Source organism: Haliotis rufescens, unplaced genomic scaffold, assembly GCF_023055435.1.
Source record: "Haliotis rufescens isolate VD_foot unplaced genomic scaffold, xgHalRufe1.0.p SCAF_2, whole genome shotgun sequence".
Taxonomy (NCBI): Eukaryota; Metazoa; Mollusca; class Gastropoda; order Lepetellida; family Haliotidae; genus Haliotis; species Haliotis rufescens.
The window spans coordinates 79,001,988-79,023,714 of NW_025963890.1; the positions used below are offsets into that span (position 1 = coordinate 79,001,988).

General features: G+C 43.3%; 1 protein-coding gene across 2 annotated transcripts in view; it reads right to left on the reverse strand.

Annotated features, from left to right (window-relative positions):
* The window catches only part of LOC124128750, a 60,753-nt gene extending 39,832 nt beyond the window's left edge, over positions 1 to 20,921 (reverse strand). Inside the window, exons 1-2 of one of the 2 annotated variants that reach the window (XM_048400671.1) lie at positions 20,648 to 20,921; positions 4,335 to 4,417 (exon numbers count right to left, since the gene is read on the reverse strand). In XM_048400671.1, the coding sequence (XP_048256628.1) occupies positions 4,335 to 4,354 (20 nt within the window). In that variant the 5' untranslated portion in view covers positions 4,355 to 4,417; positions 20,648 to 20,921. Of the gene's footprint in view, positions 1 to 4,334; positions 4,418 to 20,374; positions 20,617 to 20,647 lie in introns of those variants that run through there. The other variant, XM_048400672.1, reaches the window with a different exon arrangement.
* Between the last annotated feature and the right edge of the window lie 806 nt (positions 20,922 to 21,727).

The window sequence follows — 21,727 nt, forward strand, 5'->3', positions numbered from 1 at the left end:
ATCCTTTCAATATCTTGTCGTCAGCCTTCCACGAACGGTTGGGGGGTGGAAGTTCCCAGTCGTTCGTCAGCTTCCCTTCATTGGTAGGCACGGGATCCCCTAGATCCTCGGCCTCGAACAGACTGATCACGTGATCTATCTTGTGGCCTATGAAAGTCAGAAGCCTTTTCTCCTCAGGTAAGTAGCTCGCTTGTCTTCAGCTTTCTGGATTCCAGAAAATCTGCTTCTGAGCTGTGGATCCTCTGCATGGATTGTTTGTACATATAGAGAATATATAATGAAATATATCAACACTCCACTTTTATCAACCAGAGTTGATATATTGGACATCAAAAGACACTCGGGTGAGATTTTAGTTATCATCCAAAATCATTCTTCCAAGTTTTTCAGTTTGAAGACGGTAATCAGCAGTATAAAAAGTGCTGCTAACAGCTTCAGTAGCACAGCCATCTACAATGTAGATATCGTTTGATCTCACCCAAGCGATATCTCCTGTGGGAGCCAGTTTAAGATGATGAATTTAATTAGTATGTGGTATTTAGAATCCTGTATGACATCACTGTTGGCACTTCTGATGTGGCTGTCGATTATGGTTGAAGCGTCCCAGTGGGAGCTGGCCATTAAGCCATGTCCTAGTCTGAATGAGGGAGTGAGTATTGTTTTACGCCGCTTTTAGCATTACAGCAATGTCACGGCAGGGGACACCAGTAATGGGCTTCACACATTGTACCCATGCCGGGAATCGAACCTGGGTCTTTGGCGTGATGAGCGAACGCTTTAACCACTATGCTACCCAACCACTTTGCACCTTGTGAAAATGAGTTGATACATGGAATAGTTAAGGTGTCGATGTCTTCACCATTGATACACTAAGTATCAGAGTGAGAAGAATCACTGGAAAGTGAAGCACTGAGGTCCATATGTGATACAAGCTAATAGCTCATAGTCCTCGGAAATGGAGGGGTGATCCTCTTCAAATACAGGATGGAACATATCCTGTCTTTAGAGAGTGACATCGAAGGGGAAGGCTGCTTGGAGTCCTAAGTCATCATATGAAGCTGCTGCATAGCAAACTTAGAAGTGGTCAGCTGCGTGGAGGTCGAGTAAAAAAACATGAAAACATTTAAGCAAAATACAAAAAAATAATCATTAGCTATGATACATAGAGGTTAGAAGGTTTTGGTTCTCCAGGAACTGGTATAGGAAGTTTCCACTACCTTTTGGAAATGAGACAAGGATGAGCAATAAGTATGAATCAGGACAAGGCAAAATCTTAAATATGGAGAGATTTCTATCATTACATAAGAAAATACTCAGTGTGTTCATCTTGCCACATGCTGTATGAGACAGAACGTTGCAGCTGGCTGGGGATGCAGGCACATCGGGGATCCATGTAGGACTCTTAAACAAGTGGCAGGCAGTTTGGCCACATTGCTGTTACCAGTGAAATATAAGTCACCTGTGCAGACCGAAACCATGGCCATCAGTTCTGACATACAGAATCTACAGGGAATTTGTTACTGGCATGATATAGGTCAGCCCACTCCTGAACCAATGACGAGGCTGGGACAAGCCCCATGATCACTGTGACAGAACTATGCAGTTTGTTGTAAAGACAGTACCTACCCTCCTGAACCAATGACCAGGCTGGGACAAGCCCCATGACCACTGTGACAGAACTATGCAGGTTGTTGTAAAGACAGTACCTACCCTCCTGAACCAGTGACGAGGCTGGGACAAGCCCCATGATCACTGTGACAGAACTATGCAGTTTGTTGTAAAGACGGTACCTACCCTCCTGAACCAATGACGAGGCTGGGACAAGCCCCATGATCACTGTGACAGAACTATGCAGTTTGTTGTAAAGACAGTACCTACCCTCCTGAACCAATGACGAGGCTGGGACAAGCCCCATGATCACTGTGACAGAACTATGCAGTTTGTTGTAAAGACGGTACCTACCCTCCTGAACCCATGACGAGGCTGGGACAAGCCCTATGATCACTGTGACAAAACTATGCAGTTTGTTGTAAAGACGGTACCTACCCTCCTGAACCAGTGACGAGGCTGGGACAAGCCCCATGATCACTGTGACAGAACTATGCAGGTTGTTGTAAAGACAGTACCTACCCTCCTGAACCAGTGACGAGGCTGGGACAAGCCCCATGATCACTGTGACAGAACTATGCAGTTTGTTGTAAAGACGGTACCTACCCTCCTGAACCCATGACGAGGCTGGGACAAGCCCCATGATCACTGTGACAGAACTATGCAGTTTGTTGTAAAGACGGTACCTACCCTCCTGAACCAGTGAGGAGGCTGGGACAAGCCCCATGATCACTGTGACAGAACTATGCAGCTTGTTGTAAAGATGGTACCTACCCTCCTGAACCAGTGACGAGGCTGGGACAAGCCCCATGATCACTGTGACAGAACTATGCAGTTTGTTGTAAAGATGGTACCTACCCTCCTGAACCAGTGACCAGGCTGGGACAAGCCCCATGATCACTGTGACAGAACTATGCAGTTTGTTGTAAAGACAGTACCTACCCTCCTGAACCAGTGACGAGGCTGGGACAAGCCCCATGATCACTGTGACAGAACTATGCAGTTTGTTGTAAAGACGGTACCTACCCTCCTGAACCAATGACGAGGCTGGGACAAGCCCCATGATCACTGTGACAGAACTATGCAGTTTGTTGTAAAGACAGTACCTACCCTCCTGAACCAATGACCAGGCTGGGACAAGCCCCATGATCACTGTGACAGAACTATGCAGTTTGTTGTAAAGACGGTACCTACCCTCCTGAACCAGTGACGAGGCTGGGACAAGCCCCATGATCACTGTGACAGAACTATGCAGGTTGTTGTAAAGACAGTACCTACCCTCCTGAACCAATGACAAGGCTGGGACAAGCCCCATGATCACTGTGACAGAACTATGCAGTTTGTTGTAAAGACAGTACCTACCCTCCTGAACCAATGACGAGGCTGTGACAAGCCCCATGATCACTGTGACAGAACTATGCAGGTTGTTGTAAAGACAGTACCTACCCTCCTGAACCAGTGACGAGGCTGGGACAAGCCCCATGATCACTGTGACAGAACTATGCAGTTTGTTGTAAAGACAGTACCTACCCTCCTGAACCAATGACGAGGCTGGGACAAGCCCCATGATCACTGTGACAGAACTATGCAGTTTGTTGTAAAGACGGTACCTACCCTCCTGAACCAATGACGAGGCTGGGACAAGCCCCATGATCACTGTGACAGAACTATGCAGTTTGTTGTAAAGACAGTACCTACCCTCCTGAACCAGTGACGAGGCTGGGACAAGCCCCATGATCACTGTGACAGAACTATGCAGTTTGTTGTAAAGACGGTACCTACCCTCCTGAACCAGTGACCAGGCTGGGACAAGCCCCATGATCACTGTGACAGAACTATGCAGTTTGTTGTAAAGTGAGTGAGTGAGTGAGTTAAAATTTAACGTCGCATCAGCATTATTTCAGCCATATAGCGACGAGACCAAGCTAATATATATACAAATAGTCGTTTGTTGTAAAGACGGTACCTACCCTCCTGAACCAATGACGAGGCTGGGACAAGCCCCATGATCACTGTGACAGAACTATGCAGTTTGTTGTAAAGATGGTACCTACCCTCCTGAACAAATGACCAGGCTGGGACAAGCCCCATGATCACTGTGACAGAACTATGCAGTTTGTTGTAAAGACGGTACCTACCCTCCTGAACCAGTGACCAGGCTGGGACAAGCCCCATGATCACTGTGACAGAACTATGCAGGTTGTTGTAAAGACAGTACCTACCCTCCTGAACCAATGACGAGGCTGGGACAAGCCCCATGATCACTGTGACAGAACTATGCAGGTTGTTGTAAAGACAGTACCTACCCTCCTGAACCAATGACGAGGCTGGGACAAGCCCCATGATCACTGTGACAGAACTATGCAGGTTGTTGTAAAGATGGTACCTACCCTCCTGAACCAATGACGAGGCTGGGACAAGCCCCATGATCACTGTGACAGAACTATGCAGTTTGTTGTAAAGACGGTACCTACCCTCCTGAACCAATGACGAGGCTGGGACAAGCCCCATGATCACTGTGACAGAACTATGCAGTTTGTTGTAAAGATGGTACCTACCCTCCTGAACCAATGACGAGGCTGGGACAAGCCCCATGATCACTGTGACAGAACTATGCAGTTTGTTGTAAAGACGGTACCTACCCTCCTGAAACATTGACGAGGCTGGGACAAGCCCCATGATCACTGTGACAGAACTATGCAGTTTGTTGTAAAGACAGTACCTACCCTTGTGTGAATCTTGACATCGTTATCTGATTGTGGTGAGTCGGCCGGACGTCTTCCACACGTTACCAGCTCACATCTCCCATCTGGAACACCAAGCAAACAACTGTATACCATGTTACCATGGTTACTGTATGTACGGGGATCTTACCTTGACTTACAGAAGTGGGAACCCCCAGTAATGGATTGTAATGTGAGGGTCCTTGCAGGTAATGTGAGGGTCCTTGCAGGCAATGTGAGGGTCCTTGCAGGCAATGTGAGGGTCCTTGCAGGCAATGTGAGGGTCCTTGCAGGTAATGTGAGGGTCCTTGCAAGTAATGTGAGGGTCCTTGCAGGCAATGTGAGGGTCCTTGCAGGCAATGTGAGGGTCCTTGCAGGCAATGTGAGGGTCCTTGCAGGCAATGTGAGGGTCCTTGCAGGCAATGTGATGTAAGGGTCCTTGCAGGCAATGTGAGGGTCCTTGCAGGCAATGTGAGGGTCCTTGCAGGCAATGTGAGGGTCCTTGCAGGCAATGTGATGTAAGGGTCCTTGCAGGCAATGTGATGTAAGGGTCCTTGCAGGCAATGTGAGGGTCCTTGCAGGCAATGTGAGGGTCATTGCAGGCAATGTGAGGGTCCTTGCAGGCAATGTGAGGGTCCTTGCAGGCAGGCAATGTGAGGGTCCTTGCAGGCAGGCAATGTGAGGGTCCTTGCAGGCAGGCAATGTGAGGGTCCTTGCAGGCAGGCAATGTGAGGGTCCTTGCAGGCAGGCAATGTGAGGGTCCTTGCAGGCAGGCAATGTGAGGGTCCTTGCAGGTAATGTGAGGGTCCTTGCAGGCAATGTGAGGGTCCTTGCAGGCAATGTGAGGGTCCTGTAAAGTGGTGAAAGGAAGGGTCCTTGCAGGCAATGTAAGGGTCCTTGCAGGCAATGTGAGGGTCCTTGCAGGCAATGTGAGGGTCCTTGCAGGCAATGTGAGGGTCCTGTTAAGTGGTGAAATGGTGTAGGGTACTGTACGATCACATAATTACTTTATGAATCAATGATCCTGGGGACAGTGGTCATGATCGACATATGACATGACATACCAACAACAGCTCTTGGTGCCCTGAAGGTACAAAGAATATTATAGTGCGTAGCATATTCCTCAAACTCAACACTTGTGCGTTGCATAAAACCTTGATGTATATCTTCAATATTAGGATTACAGTAAACTACGGTTATAACGAACTCAAAGGGATCACTGATTTTAGTTTGATATAAGCATAGTTCGTAATAAGCATATATACAGCAAATGGCCGGGACCAAAGGTATGTTCGTTATATCCGTCAGTTTGTTATAAGCGTGTTCGTCATGAATGTAGTTTACTGCATAATTAACCACAGTACCACAGGTGGCATAAAACACGGAGTCAGCTGACAAAGTCTGGCCATTTGAACACGCTGAATGACTGAAGTCCCTGCAAGAAATGATAAGATAACAAGATAACTGTTTTCAGTGAGTGAGTGAGTGAGAGAGAGAGTTGGGTTTAACGTCGCTTTTAACAGTATTTCAGTTATATCACACTGTGTCAGCTTAATGTGGGAGGAAAGCCTGAAGTGATGCTGATCTCCGACATTTACCACTTCAGTGAAACCCACAAGCACGGGTATGGTCCTGACAAACCTAGAAACACAATTAGGGTGAACTGGGATTCGAACTCACAATCTTAGTAAAATCTAAATATTTTTTCCATTTGTATACTTATCCTGCATTACTCCTTAATGCATTCACAGCTTACCTTGCGACAAAAAAACTGGGACAGCGTACCGGCGATGGTCCTGGGTGAAGATAATTATACTGTTCCTGAATCCCCCTTTCATACCACATCGCCGTCGCCGTCCCTGTGACCTCACATGACCTAGGTCACCTCTTCACATCACTGCCTGTTACCCGAGCTTAAAAAACATACTTTTGAGGTTTCTGAAGCCAAAGTAGGGAGGCAAGTCTGCGACGGGTGGGCCTTAAACGTAGTAATGCAGGATAAGTATACAAATGTAAAAAATATTTAGATTTTACTAATGTTTTTTACTTATCCTGCATTACTCCTTAATGCACCTGTATTGTACGGTTTGGAAGTCAGAACTCTCAGAATACAGAATCCTCAATAATTCACACCCTGAAGGGTACGACACTGATTGGTCGGTAAACCGTGAAGTGGTAAAGTTCAGAAAAACAGTAGGGTTCTATCAATGTGCAAAAAAACATTGAACATAGGAATTAAAGACTAGTTCCCTATATATCTTTAGTAATAAAGACAAATAGCTCATCAGCCAAATCTTTACTTACTAGAAAAATGGAGCCCTGCGGACAATTGCTTGTCTCATATTCTTCCACTGGCAAAATCTGATCGACTGCACCAGAAAGGGAAAGGCTCTGTTTTGGGTGCGTACATTATTTGCGTCAAGGGTTGGTAACTTGCTGAGCTACAACCAACGGCCCAAAACTATGTACACCTTCGACGTCCTCAAGAGTCACATCGCGAAGATACTGACTGGCAAAGACTGTGTCAGACCTCCAAAAACATCCTTCCATGATTGTCTTAATAGTACAATTGTTGTGTAAGGCCATGGTAGAGGCTAATGCCCTGATCTCATGAGGATTATTCGCTCTTGGTGGATCCAAATTGGCGATCGAATAGACCTGAAGGATGACTGCGTGTAACAATAGAGATATGGTGTTGCGAGTGACTTCGGTTGTGGACGTAGTAGACACAGGTATAAATAACCCCTTCCTTGAACCACGCTTAGTCTTGGAACAGCGGATGAAAAGGGGGGCCCTCGCAAACCTTGAAGTACCATGTTCAAATCCCATGCAGGTGGGCGGAAGTTGGCGTTCTGATCCTCAAGCCTGAATGAGGGTAGTAGGGCCTGTAGTTCCGGGACCTTAGTCATCTTAAGATTTTCCGGAACGGCCAATACTGAGTTAAGTGCAACCAAATACGTAGTAATGGTGCTACCTTTCAAGTGTCTTTGGGTACGCAAATGTAGGAGGTATTCAGCTAAAAACTGAAGTGACGCAGTAGTAGGGTCTTGACTATTTGCCTTGCAAAATGTTTCAAACGATCCCCACTTGTCATCGTAAAGGCCTCTAGTAGAGGGAGGATGAGCTAACGTTACAGCTTTTGCTGCCCGTGCCGAGTAGCCTTTTGCACTTGACGCCTTTTTAAGACGAACCAACCGTGCAGAAGATATCTGTCTGGTGCTGGATTAGGCAATTAGCTGTGAGGGTGGTTAAGTAGGTTGGACCACTGTGAGAGGGGTAGTGTATCGTTTTCTGCTATATTTCTGAGCTCGATGAACCACCCTCTCGCCAGCCATCAGGTCGCGACCAAAGTCAGAGCAAGTATCCTTGTCTCCTTCATCTTTTACATTACCCTGGGAAGTAAAACAGGTGGCGGAATAGCGTACGCTTTTAGCCCTTCCCAAGGGATGCTGAACGCGTCCACTGCCCAAGCCTGATTGGAGTCGAAATGATGGAGTTAACTCCGACTTCACCTCACTGATCTTCCATCCCAGTTGATACAGTAACCTTCTGGAGAGATCCGGTTGCAAACTAATCTGGTGTTGATGAAACAGGAGACAGTCGTCTATGTACGACTGGAACCAAATGTTCCTCAGCTGTAGAAACACAGTTATGGGCTTCATTACTCGTGTAAATAGCCACGGGGCCACTGAAATGCCAAATGGGAGTACTGCCCACTGGTAGTGGACCCCATTGAACTGGAACCTGAGGAAACTGCAGCCGTTGGGATGGATCGGTATGTGCAGATATGCATCCTGCAGATCGAAACTGATCAAGGAATTGAACACTTTTATGCTGGTTTTGAGTCGTCTCAATTTGATGAGGCAGAAATAGGGTGGACGCTTCAAGTAACGTTCGTTGAAAACAGAAAGATTGTGTATCATTCTCATCTTGTCTGAGCCCTTCTTGGGTACCAGGAAGATGTGAGAATAAAACCCTGGTGTTAACACTGGTGTGTGTATAATCTCTACGGATCTCTTTCCCAACAGCAAGTCTATGTTGGCCTTTAATAGCAGACGTTGCTTTCTTGGAAAATTCCAAGGGAGAGGCGCCGTGGTCAACAGTGGAAATACCTCTACATCTAGTTGGTAACCGTGACGTAGAATGTTGAGAACGTCCTTGAGGATGCTCCAGTTCTTCAAAAATCGTTTCAGTCTCCCGCCTACAGGGGTATGGACTATTGGGACACCCGGGGGTGGGGGATCCAGGTCGTGACTGTCCAACATTTCAGTGTTTGACCCTCTTATCCCCTCACTTACTGTTGTATTTACCACGTCGGGATTGATAAGAACCTTGAGGTTTCCCTCTGCCACGCCCTCTAACTTGAAAGGAATCTTTCGCCTGTCCTTGCTTGAGAGACTAGCGTCTAGGCCTGTAATTGCCTGACCTGCCTGATCGCTGGGATAAACTCTGAGAAACGTGCTCCAAAGCCTTGATTGCAATTTCATCCCTAGCTTAACTGGGAACTTTGGCATGCATGTCCTAATTTGTTCATTGAACAGAGATGTGGAAGACCAAGATGACGTAATAACCTGCACTTAAACTCTGAATCCCAAATGGATAGGGCTAAATACCGAAGTCTCCGTGTGACATTTATTTCTGCCAGCGCGGCTTTAAGGTCATTTATCATATGGTCAAACTGACGCTGTTGAAAATCAACAATGGTTTGGAGCTGATCTAGTTGGTTAGGGTTATCCTCTGATAGATCCTGCTCTACCATGTGTCTACCCCAGGTGTTGACAATGCTAATGCTGATAAAGGTTTTAATACCCTTCGAATTTCCGTTTTAATAAACGCAACTCTGGTATCCTGAACCTTAAGAGTAGTAGGCCTTGACGAGCTTGTCATTCTCTGTATATCCTCGTCCAAACTACGTGCCTGGTCTGCTGCCTCAAAGCCATGAATAGGAAATTCATCCTTTCTAAACCTGGGAGGCTTGAATGGCGGCATAAGTGTTAGCCTGGAAAAGTCCTCATCCAAAGATTTAATCATATCTCACTGACATCAAAGGGTTGATCGGAATCGACCGATGTGTTTAAATAGTATCTTTTTTATCCACCCTGCTACCCGGGGAAGGCACTGAAATGAGGCGGTCAGCTACCCGGGGAAGGCACTGAGTGAGGCGGTCAGCTACCCGGGGAAGGCACTGAAATGAGGCGGTCAGCTACCCGGGGAAGGTACTGAAATGAGGCGGTCAGCTACCCGGGGAAGGCACTGAAATGAGGCGGTCAGCGGTAGACTTGTGCGTGGCTTGGGTTTGCGATACCCCCAACAAAGCATCTGGTGCAGATCTAGCAGATGTAGACAGTAATGGCCGACATATTACACGTGGAAGATAAAGGTTTCGTTGTAATGACCGAACCCTGTCCCTCGCTAATTTGCGATTGTGACATCTTCCTAGTCCCTCTACAGAATTGCTGCAAAATACTGTAACCTTAGGTTCCGGGTACTTTACCCCTCTACCTTTATACTGTAACCTTAGGTTCCGGGTACTTTACCCTTCTACCTTTGGTCACTTGTACTTATCAACTACTCCTTGGTTCTAGGGATGATGTAGCTCTCTCAAAATCACAAGTCAGATGGTTTGCTCAAGTCTTTTTTATTTATGATAGAATTAATCATAAATATACACACATGGTCCTCAGATAGTGAGTGAGTGAGTATGGTTTTACGCCCCTTTTAGCAATATTCCAGCAATATCACGGCAGGGGACACCAGAAATGGGCTTCACACATAGTACCCATGTCAGGAATCGAACCCGGGTCTTCGGCGTGACGAGCGAACGCTTTAACCACTAGGCTACCCGACCGCCCCTGGTCCTCAGATAAGTTCTTGTTGTTGCCTGTATTACTTAAGAACAACACATACCTAGATGATGCGTTGAAGAGCCTGACAGTTTTTCTGATCAACATTTAACTCTACTTCTTTTCTGACCTGGGATCCCAATCTACAGCGAACCTCTCTGTTCAGCTGTATGCTCCCGACTCCCCGCACCACTCTCGGACAACTAACAAAAAACTATCGATGATAATTTTAGCTCCTCCCACCAAAATCATTTTTGACATCATGAGAAATGAGTCATAACGCTCACTTCTCTATGAACCCCAATTCCCATTTCAATCAGTCTTTCTATCAAGTTCCTCTTAACCAAACACTCAACTAATTTCCTAAATTAATGGTCAAATCATTTGTCAACCGAACATACCCACAACTCAAAACAACCCTAGATGAAAACCCAATACTCTGTCAGACTGGAAGGCGCCGAAAAGATACCCAAGCTTGTTATTTAGACATTCCAATCACGTAGTAGCACTCAGAAATATTTGATCACATCAAGACTAACAATTTTTGTTTCATCCATTCATTTCCCTTCTGGCCCTTAAACTGCAAGACCAGATTCTACTAATTTCATCGTACTAATGAAAAGTTATCTCTATCACTTAAGAGAAGCAAAATCAATAATCATTTGCCCTGGGGTGATGCCCTCACCCTGTACAGTCACTTCTCTCATATGCGTCTATATTTTACCCAAAAGCTTAATTTAGTAAACTATTTTAAGTAAATATTAAAAACCCTTTTTCCAAAATACCCTGGTTATAATACGTTTGTGAGTGACCTGCCTATACCTCGTAAAACTTGTTGGAGAGAGATTTACACAAAAAACACATTTAGAATTTGGTGCACAAGTTTGCATGCATGTCAAACAACGTGGGTGAGGGTCTTTAACAGATATTTTTCCACGACAATTAGTACAATGCCCAAGCGTAAGTTACGCAATATAGATATTTTGATGAAAAGAGACTGGAACAAGAGTCATCAGAAAGATGACATATCCCCCTGGCAGCTGTCTGTAAAGTAACCACTAGTAAATGTGCAATTCTGTATGTAATGAATCAACAGTTGAATGTTCTTTAAGAAGAATACATCGTTTACCCACTGAATGGTTTTCGAATTCTGGCCCGGAAACGAACCCGTTCCCCAATGGAGTCTAGGTCCAACTTCTTTCCATAAAAATTGTAAAAAATATAAATTTGTAAAAAAATAAATATCAAAAAGCACCACTTCAGTATGTGCCTGATAGATTTGCCAAGTTTCGATCAAATACACTGAATGGTTTCGAATTCTGCCCCGGAAACTAACCCATCCCCAATTGAGTCTATGTCCAACTTCATTCCATAAAAATTTTAAAAAAATAAAAATTCGAAAAATCCCAAAATATCAAAAGGCACCACTTCAGTATGTGCCTGATAGATTTGCCAAGTTTTGATCAAATACACTGAATGGTTTTCGAATTCTGCCCCGGAAACGAACCCCATCCCCAATTGAGTCTATGTCCAACTTCATTCCATAAAATTTAAAAAAAATAAAAATGCGAAAAATCCCAAAATATCAAAAGCCACCACTTCAGTATGTGCCTGATAGATTTGCCAAGTTTCGATCAAATACACTGAATGGTTTTGGAATTCTGCCCTGGAAAAGGAAATGATTACGGACGGACAGATGGACAGACAGACAGACTGGCTGATTGCTATATCCCCCAACATTATATGCCGGGGGGATAAAAACTGCCGTAGACAATTAGTAATCTATCAGCAAGTTTTGTAACGAGTTGAATGTGTATTCAATGGTTTGTATATATACGCAACTCAATGAAACATCAAAGCTAGTAGAATTCAAAAACACATAAAATATGTCATACGTACATAGCTGAGAATTGTAAACAAATTGAATACCCTGGCAGGCAAACAATTGTAACACAATTAAAAATGGCGGTGAACAGATAGCACGTTGCGGGGGAAAAAGACGAAGTCTTTTTACGCCTAAATAAATCACATACAACTTCACAACATGTTAAAAGTAATATGAAAGGAATACATTACCCATCGCAGATGAATTTTAGAATAGTAGACGAAAACTGAAGGTCTAAATAAATCCAAAACAAGATCTCCGCTGGTACACGTCCTAGCTGTAGCACGACAGGCAGTGATGCGCAGAGGTGACCTAGGTCACGTGAGGTCACAGGGATGGCGATGGCGTGGTATAAAAGAGGGATTCAGGAACAGTTTATTTATCTTCACCCAGGACCATCTTCACCCAGTTTTTTAGTCGCAAGGTAAGCAGTGAATGCATTAAGGAGTAATGGAGGATAAGTAAAAAATATAGGTTTCTGGTGTGCCCAAGAGACGCAACTCTGCACAGCAAATCGCGGCGCCTTAGACGACTGGGCCACCCATGCCCCAACTGTTTTCAGAGGTATTAAGAGGTACAAGAGGTATTAAATTGACACAATCATGTAGTGGCATGTGTGATCAATGCCTTTTAAATATTAACTGAATGGAATGACATAACAACTCTCTGGTTGGCACATTTTATGTTAGCAACATATGAAGTCTTGTTTAGAACTGAACGAACAATTTAGGCAGTGACACAATGGCTAACCGGAATGGGACTAAAATGTTTTAAAGTTATTAAAAAAAATTCCTAATTACTCTTTTCAAAGTAATAGTTACATTGTTATAATATTATTTCATAATGAAGTAGATCAGCAGAGACATGCAGATATTGTTAAAATTGAAACCCACTTTGTTCTGAGTGCGTAGTTTATATATAACCATGAATCACACTTCTCTCTGAGAGTTACCTCCCTATGCTTAGCATACTATATGTTTACTCCTGTAGCCTGACACGTCAATTATTCAAGCTGAGGGTTTCTTATAAAAGTTTGTTTAGGTGACATTTTTTATTTATTTCTTGGTTTACGGATTTATAACTCATTTCAAAAGTGAGATAGGCAAATCAAAATAAACAAACAAACAAAAACCCTCGGATTGTTTGTCCTAAAAAGTTAGGTAGGTATATAAAAAAAATATTCTGGAGAACAATAGTAAAACTCAATTTTTCAAGAACATTTTATTATATCCCTGGCACACAGTTTGTGCACAAATGACAATATAACAATATTCATGTCATGGTGAAATGTTTTAAGACGACACCATTCTGGCTCTGCAGTGACACGCCCTGATGGCATTACAGAAGGATCCCAGCAAGAAATATCAGAGTAACTTCCCTTTGCTTTTATTCAACATTTGGACTTTGAAAGAGCATCCATAAACCAAGAAACAAACAAAAATGTGGTCTTACATCTTTTCAACAATTGCTCATGACCATGTAACTTTCTCAAACCAAAAACAAATGGTGCATGGCGCCGTGCGATAAACACATCCAGGTCTTACTCTGATACAATACTCTCTACGTACACAGTGAGCCCGTGCAAACTCTAACAACACAATCTAAATGGATGGTCTCTTGAGCCAATCAGTTATCAGCTTCATAAAACAATTTGGCCCAATCTAAACAACAAGATCCATCAGAACATGACAAATCCCCCCAGCCCCCACAAATTCGAAAGAACGAATCATCTGACTTACTTAAGTCCAACTTGATGAGAGAATTTCTTGAATATGTCTGTCCGTATACAAGAGTAGTTACTGACTTTTCAAAACAATACCATGGAATCAGGATTCTGAAGTTTGTATTTCTCTGTCAGGTACACAACACTATGAACAGTGTCAAAATCATCAAACTTGCTGCCATGGAAACAGAAAAATTCTAAAAATCCTTAAATAGCAAAAGACACAAGCTGTCAACCTGGTCACTGTGTGTGCACAGCTTCAAGAAAGAATATCTATTGGATTTAGAGATATGGTCCAGATATACACACCACTGTGAACAGAGTCAAAGTCTAACTTATTTCCATGGAAACAGGGAAAATCAAATTTTCAAAAATTCCTAAATAACAAAAGGCACCACTTCAGCCATTGGTCAATACATGAACCAGATTTGGATGAAAAGTATTTCATAGTTTTCAAAAATGGGGTTCCGGAAACGACACATAAAATATAGTTGTGTTGCTTTATGTTTTTTAGAGCTTCAGATAAGCTCTGCAAATATGCACATCACACAGAATTACCTCATTAACTTTGAGTTGCATATGAAGGAAAACTAAAAAAACCAACAGTATAACAACACTACGCCATTCCCCCATGAATCTATCAACTTGTGTACCTGTACTTCTTAACAGATCTTTAGCATAGGTAACACACATACCAGAACTCTACCATGTCATTACCCCATGAATCTCATCAACGTGTGTACCTGTACTTCTTAACAGATCTGTAGCATAGGTAACACACATACCAGAACTCTACCATGTCATTACCCCATGAATCTCATCAACGTGTGTACCTGTACTTCTTACAGATCTTTAGCATAGGTAACACACATACCAGAACTCTACCATGTCATTACCCCATGAATCTCATCAACGTGTGTACCTGTACTTCTTAACAGATCTGTAGCATAGGTAACACACATACCAGAACTCTACCATGTCATTACCCCATGAATCTCATCAACGTGTGTACCTGTACTTCTTAACAGATCTGTAGCATAGGTAACACACATACCAGAACTCTACCATGTCATTACCCCATGAATCTCATCAACGTGTGTACCTGTACTTCTTAACAGATCTGTAGCATAGGGAACACACATACCAGAACTCTACCATGTCATTATCCCATGAATCTCATCAACTTGTGTACCTGTACTTCTTAACAGATCTGTAGCATAGGTAACACACATACCAGAACTCTACCATGTCATTACCCCATGAATCTCATCAACATGTGTACCTGTACTTCTTACAGATGTGTAGCATAGGTAACACACATACCAGTGATTTTGACACAAAAAGCTGTATACAGGTCAATGACTTGGACCCAAGAAATGTAATAAGTCTGTCGCAAAAGTCAATAAGTCACATAAACAAAGATGCCGGATGCAGTAAAATTTCGAAGTTAAATCAGTACTTTTAAAAAGTCAGGCATAGCTTCCGCACACCCAGCTTCCCGCTGGGTCTGGGAGCAATACTGCCATCAACTTCACCCCCCCATCCCCCAGACACAAGGACAACTGAGTCTCGATTGGCACTATACTTTATGAGAGCATTAAAAACGATGGCTCTAAATTGGTACCCCAAGTGGAATAATCCTAACTATTTACTATTTAATCATGAAATTATGACACGTGTGATGCCTTGCTTAGCATTTCTATCGGTCAAAAGTCCGACAACTTAAACAAACCATCGGTCAAATAGAAAGTTTATCGGTCTATGACCGGTGACCGAGGGCCATCTGAAACCCTGCATACCAGAACTCTACCATGTCTACCGTTGTGAATAATGCATGAAAAAGGTGCTTCATCCAGCTTATTGTTAATTAGCCATGTGTTTCGCTGTTGCGAGTTTAAGAGAAAAACTACAAACAGATACAAGTCACATGAAATAGCATTTCCTGCATGATTATCTTAAAATATGTCTACTCATCTGTGTAAACAAATCCAGTGTTCGGTTAATGGCGTCCAATATACAAAAATATGCACTGAAAAAGTATGGGAAGCAAAAAAAGAAACCCACATGTGTTTTTCATTTTTAAAAATGTTTACTTTACTCTTATTTATCATTGTTTTATTTCCAGTTTCTCTTGCCTCCCAATAATCATGTGATACACAGACACTTAAAAATTTCAACCAGACACTTTATTTGTGCTCAGAAAGGCTTAAAATACACCATTTAAGGTCTACATTTGAAAAGATTACACGAGGGGGCATGCTCCAACCCCCCAGTGCAACACTGAAACCCCTGATAGTTTCGCTCGTGCCTGCAGCCAACTTGTACAAGGGGCCCCCCTTATCTTGGAGACCGATGCAAGCACTGAAACCCCCGATAGTTTCGCTCGTGCCTGCAGCCAACTTGTACAAGGGGCCCCCATTATCTGGGAGACCGATGCAAACACTGAAACCCCAGATAGTTTCACTCGTGCCTGCAGCCAACTTGTACAAGGGGCCCCCATTATCTGGGAGACCGATGCAAGCACTGAAACCCCCGATAGTTTCGCTCGTGCCTGCAGCCAACTTGTACAAGGGGCACTCATTATCTGGGAGACCGATGCAAACACTGAAACCCCAGATAGTTTCACTCGTGCCTGCAGCCAACTTGTACAAGGGGCCCCCATTATCTGGGAGACCGATGCAAGCACTGAAACCCCAGATAGTTTCGCTCGTGCCTGCAGCCAACTTGTACAAGGGGCACTCATTATCTGGGAGACCGATGCAAACACTGAAACCCCAGATAGTTTCACTCGTGCCTGCAGCCAACTTGTACAAGGGGCCCCCATTATCTGGGAGACCGATGCAAACACTGAAACCCCAGATAGTTTCGCTCGTGCCTGCAGCCAACTTGTACAAGGGGCCCCCCTTATCTGGGAGACCGATGCAAACACTGAAACCCCCGATAGTTTCGCTCGTGCCTGCAGCCAACTTGTACAAGGGGCCCCCATTATCTGGGAGACCGATGCAAACACTGAAACCCCAGATAGTTTCGCTCGTGCCTGCAGCCAACTTGTACAAGGGGCACTCATTATCTGGGAGACCGATGCAAACACTGAAACCCCAGATAGTTTCACTCGTGCCTGCAGCCAACTTGTACAAGGGGCCCCCATTATCTGGGAGACCGATGCAAGCACTGAAACCCCCGATAGTTTCGCTCGTGCCTGCAGCCAACTTGTACAAGGGGCACTCATTATCTGGGAGACCGATGCAAGCACTGAAACCCCCGATAGTTTCACTCGTGCCTGCAGCCAACTTGTACAAGGGGCACTCATTATCTGGGAGACCGATGCAAACACTGAAACCCCAGATAGTTTCGCTCGTGCCTGCAGCCAACTTGTACAAGGGGCACTCATCATCTCCTCACAGCGATAGCCCGTCCGCGGAGCTCTCTATACCAAGAGTATAAAATAACGAAGGTGTCACGCGCTGGGAAGGATACAGGGTATAAGTTATAACTCTGACTAACTCATGAAAATGTAAATTGCCAATATATTGCAATACATAATGCAATACAGGCTAAAGTATGGCAATATATTGCAATACAAAATCCAGGTCAATACACAGCCCTAACCAACAGGGATTTAATATACAGTGGCATTTATCGAAAGCGGACTTGCATAGACCGGCCCAGTTCAGACAGCACTCTTGGTCAGTCAGAAATATTATTCTAGCAATAGTAATGTCACTTTGTGACACAAGGCCGAGGACTCAAAATTCGAAGACATTTGTGCATGTTCAACAATTTTCTTTTTCATGAAACACTCGTAAATAAAACAGATTTATGAACGTACATCACAGCAGTCAGGGAGCTGTCAGTATGAGAGATGAACGTACATCACAGCAGTCAGGGAGCTGTCAGTATGAGAGATGAACGTACATCACAGCAGTCAGGGAGCTGTCAGTATGAGAGATGAACGTACATCACAGCAGTCAGGGAGCTGTCAGTATGAGAGATGAACGTACATCACAGCAGTCAGGGAGCTGTCAGTATGAGAGATGAACGTACATCACAGCAGTCAGGGAGCTGTCAGTATGAGAGATGAACGTACATCACAGCAGTCAGGGAGCTGTCAGTATGAGAGATGAACGTACATCACAGCAGTCAGGGAGCTGTCAGTATGAGAGATGAACGTACATCACAGCAGTCAGGGAGCTGTCAGTATGAGAGATGAACGTACATCACAGCAGTCAGGGAGCTGTCAGTATGAGAGATGAACGTACATCACAGCAGTCAGGGAGCTGTCAGTATGAGAGATGAACGTACATCACAGCAGTCAGGGAGCTGTCAGTATGAGAGATGAACGTACATCACAGCAGTCAGGGAGCTGTCAGTATGAGAGATGAACGTACATCACAGCAGTCAGGGAGCTGTCAGTATGAGAGATGAACGTACATCACAGCAGTCAGGGAGCTGTCAGTATGAGAGATGAACGTACATCACAGCAGTCAGGGAGCTGTCAGTATGAGAGATGAACGTACATCACAGCAGTCAGGGAGCTGTCAGTATGAGAGATGAACGTACATCACAGCAGTCAGGGAGCTGTCAGTATGAGAGATGAACGTACATCACAGCAGTCAGGGAGCTGTGAATATGAGAGATGAACGTACATCACAGCAGTCAGGGAGCTGTCAGTATGAGAGATGAACATACATCACAGCAGTCAGGGAGCTGTCAGTATGAGAGATGAACATACATCATAGCAGTCAGGGAGCTGTCAGTATGAGAGATGAACGTACATCACAGCAGTCAGGGAGCTGTCAGTATGAGAGATGAACGTACATCACAGCAGTCAGGGAGCTGTCAGTATGAGAGATGAACGTACATCACAGCAGTCAGGGAGCTGTCAGTATGAGAGATGAACGTACATCACAGCAGTCAGGGAGCTGTCAGTATGAGAGATGAACGTACATCACAGCAGTCAGGGAGCTGTCAGTATGAGAGATGAACGTACATCACAGCAGTCAGGGAGCTGTCAGTATGAGAGATGAACGTACATCACAGCAGTCAGGGAGCTGTCAGTATGAGAGATGCGCAGGGCAGTCTAAGACCGACAATGGTGAGGCAACTAGTCTTGGAAGTCATAAACAGCCTTAGTGTCCATCCCAGGACTGCCCTGTGCTTACACTGCACTGCTCAATGTTAAATTGAGATTATTAAGATGTCAACCATCCATCAATTGTTCCAACATCATCAACCCTGAAGCATACTTAGAAGTGCTTACTCTCTGAATTGGAAGAGTGCAGATTCTTACTCAGTGCTGGTCCAAGCTGCCATTGTGACGATTATTACTGTATATATCCATCAATAACACAAGTATTGCCGTATATAGCCATCAATACCACAAGTTTTACTGTATATAGCCGTCAATAACACAAGTATTTGCGTGTGTAAACACATGCTCTGAAATCATGCTCTTATTTTGGTGAGGTTCAAATTCTTGCATTGCACTCAATAATGTCAAACTAGGTCACATCTGCAAGGCAATAAAACATAAAGTTGGAATTTATAATAGCCTGAATGAGGACATCTTTAACCACTGTTAACTGAAACTTGGGGAATGTTTAGGCTGAATATCAGCCTCCAAGAAGGCCTGGATCAACCCTGACACTGGGCCAAGCTGTCCAACATACTGTCCATATCTTGACTACCAGGAACAGCCTGGGGCCAGTAGACAAGTGTGATACACCAGCTGACCCTGGACGAGACATCTTCCTAATGGATAACTGCTGATATATTCATTGCTGTCTCTCGCAGTCATTTTGCAATTGATTGATTTCATTGACGATTTGTTGTTTTCAGATTTCAAGGAATCACTAACGAAATCTATAACCAATGATATTCATATATTCCTTCAATGTCTGTACTGAGCAAGCAAAGGTGACAGGATGACTCGGTATCATCGAGGAGTTTATTCTAGCAACATCACACTTGGCATGACGTGACCCATCATGCATGCATAGGACACAAAACTTACACCGGCACACTTGAACGAACTGTCTCACACAAAACCAACATTGAACGAATATACTAGGGTCAGTTTTCAGGATCCAGGAGGCGACACTGTGAGCTATATAGTGAACTATTCGATAGTTAGTGCCAGGTGTTTATGGAACATACATGACTTCATTAGGGGATAAAGTTACAGTCTTTGCGATTTAATAACTATTTTTAGCACATTTGTCTGACCTGAATCTGGCTATTATAGTAAGTCTGTAACTAATCACTGAACATATTCATGAAAACAAAAATACCTTCCTGTTCCAAACAATTCATGACAGACTCATAAATATCAGGAAATCTTATATCCTCTAAAGTTTACAATTTATTTATTTTTGGATTCCTCTGAGAGTCATTTTCTGTAACACATTGTCCAAGGTGTATTTTGATTTCAAGTTTTACCTCTCCTTCTGTAGAACTGCAATGGAATTCTCTCCCATGCGTTGGCACAGGTAATTTCTTTGAGCCTGGTAAAACTGAATACATTTAGATCTAATAACTATTTCCTCAAACATCAGCAATGTTTTAACAAGCCAATATGTGTACTTCAGATTACCTTGAATGATTTTGAGTATGCTGGTCCAATAACTTGAAGAGGTCAATATTATCATTCAGCTTCACATCTTGCTGATGACGTGTGGAGTTAATCAACTGTGCCTACCCCTGTTTATCTTTGCATTCATGTGTTGATATCACACTTTTAGACACGTGACAATGACACTGGGACCCTCAAACTAACGCCAACTTGCAAACATACATTTTACAACAATATATCGAGACAGACAAATACTCAAAAACAACCATTCCTCTTTCACAGTTGTCGACTTACCCAAACTTTTATAATATGCACCCTGACATTTTTTTCTGAGAAAGGGACATAACCACGTGTTTGGACACAAGTTCCCGCGTTGGGACTTGTCTGTTGACAGAGGGGGTGGTAGCTAGTTTGATCCAGTTAATATCGTCACGTAAGACAAGGATAATGCCTCATTTAGCATAAAACAATATTGAGTCATATACCAGAACACCTACATTTGGTAAAAATACTATTTTCCAAATGTACCACATTGCAGAACGAAAATATCTGCACATAAAATAAACCTTACTCCCCTACTAGAATTATGTGTTTCGCGATCCCACTTTTTTCAAGGGAGGTTACTCTAATATCTCGTTATGCATAACTTGCAGATGGCTGTCGTTAATCGTACATATAATGTTTGCAGATGTTAGAACAATTTACAGAACGCCGGTTTATTTTACTCCATATTATATATTCGTATTTCTTTATTCAGGACAATTTCTAGTGACTGTGACTTCCCGTTTGACCTTAATATTATCTGGCGAGCAGACTGGTCTATATAATGACGAAGTATTTTCTTAGCATTAAAATATTATTTCATTTTTGTTGGCATGATTGCAAATTTGAAATCCTGTATATGTTACAGTCAATGTGTTAAATGACCGATTTGGCTCAAGCAATATTTACAAAAAGCAAAAATATTTCAGTCTTTTACAATTATTTTCCCGTCAGTTTGACTAAAAGTTATTAAGAAGTTCAAAAGATCTTAAAAACATAACAATAGACTAATTATGCTGGGATTAGAAGCCAAACAATTAAAATCCAATTGGCACAAGATACACTGACTTTCGTTTTCTTTTAATCCAGTCATTTACAGTCACTGCATGGGTGAAGAAATAGTCCATAAAATGTGTAGAACTCGTTATCATAATTAAATAAACGGGAAAATAATTGTGAAATATTTTGGCGTTTTGTTAATTCCCGAAGTGGTTTAAACATAGTTATTTTCACAAAAGTGTGAAAATGGATTGGTAAACAAGCGAAGCGGTTATGTTAATTCCCCTCCATTACACACAGGACATATTTACAATAAATACATCAATGTAGGTT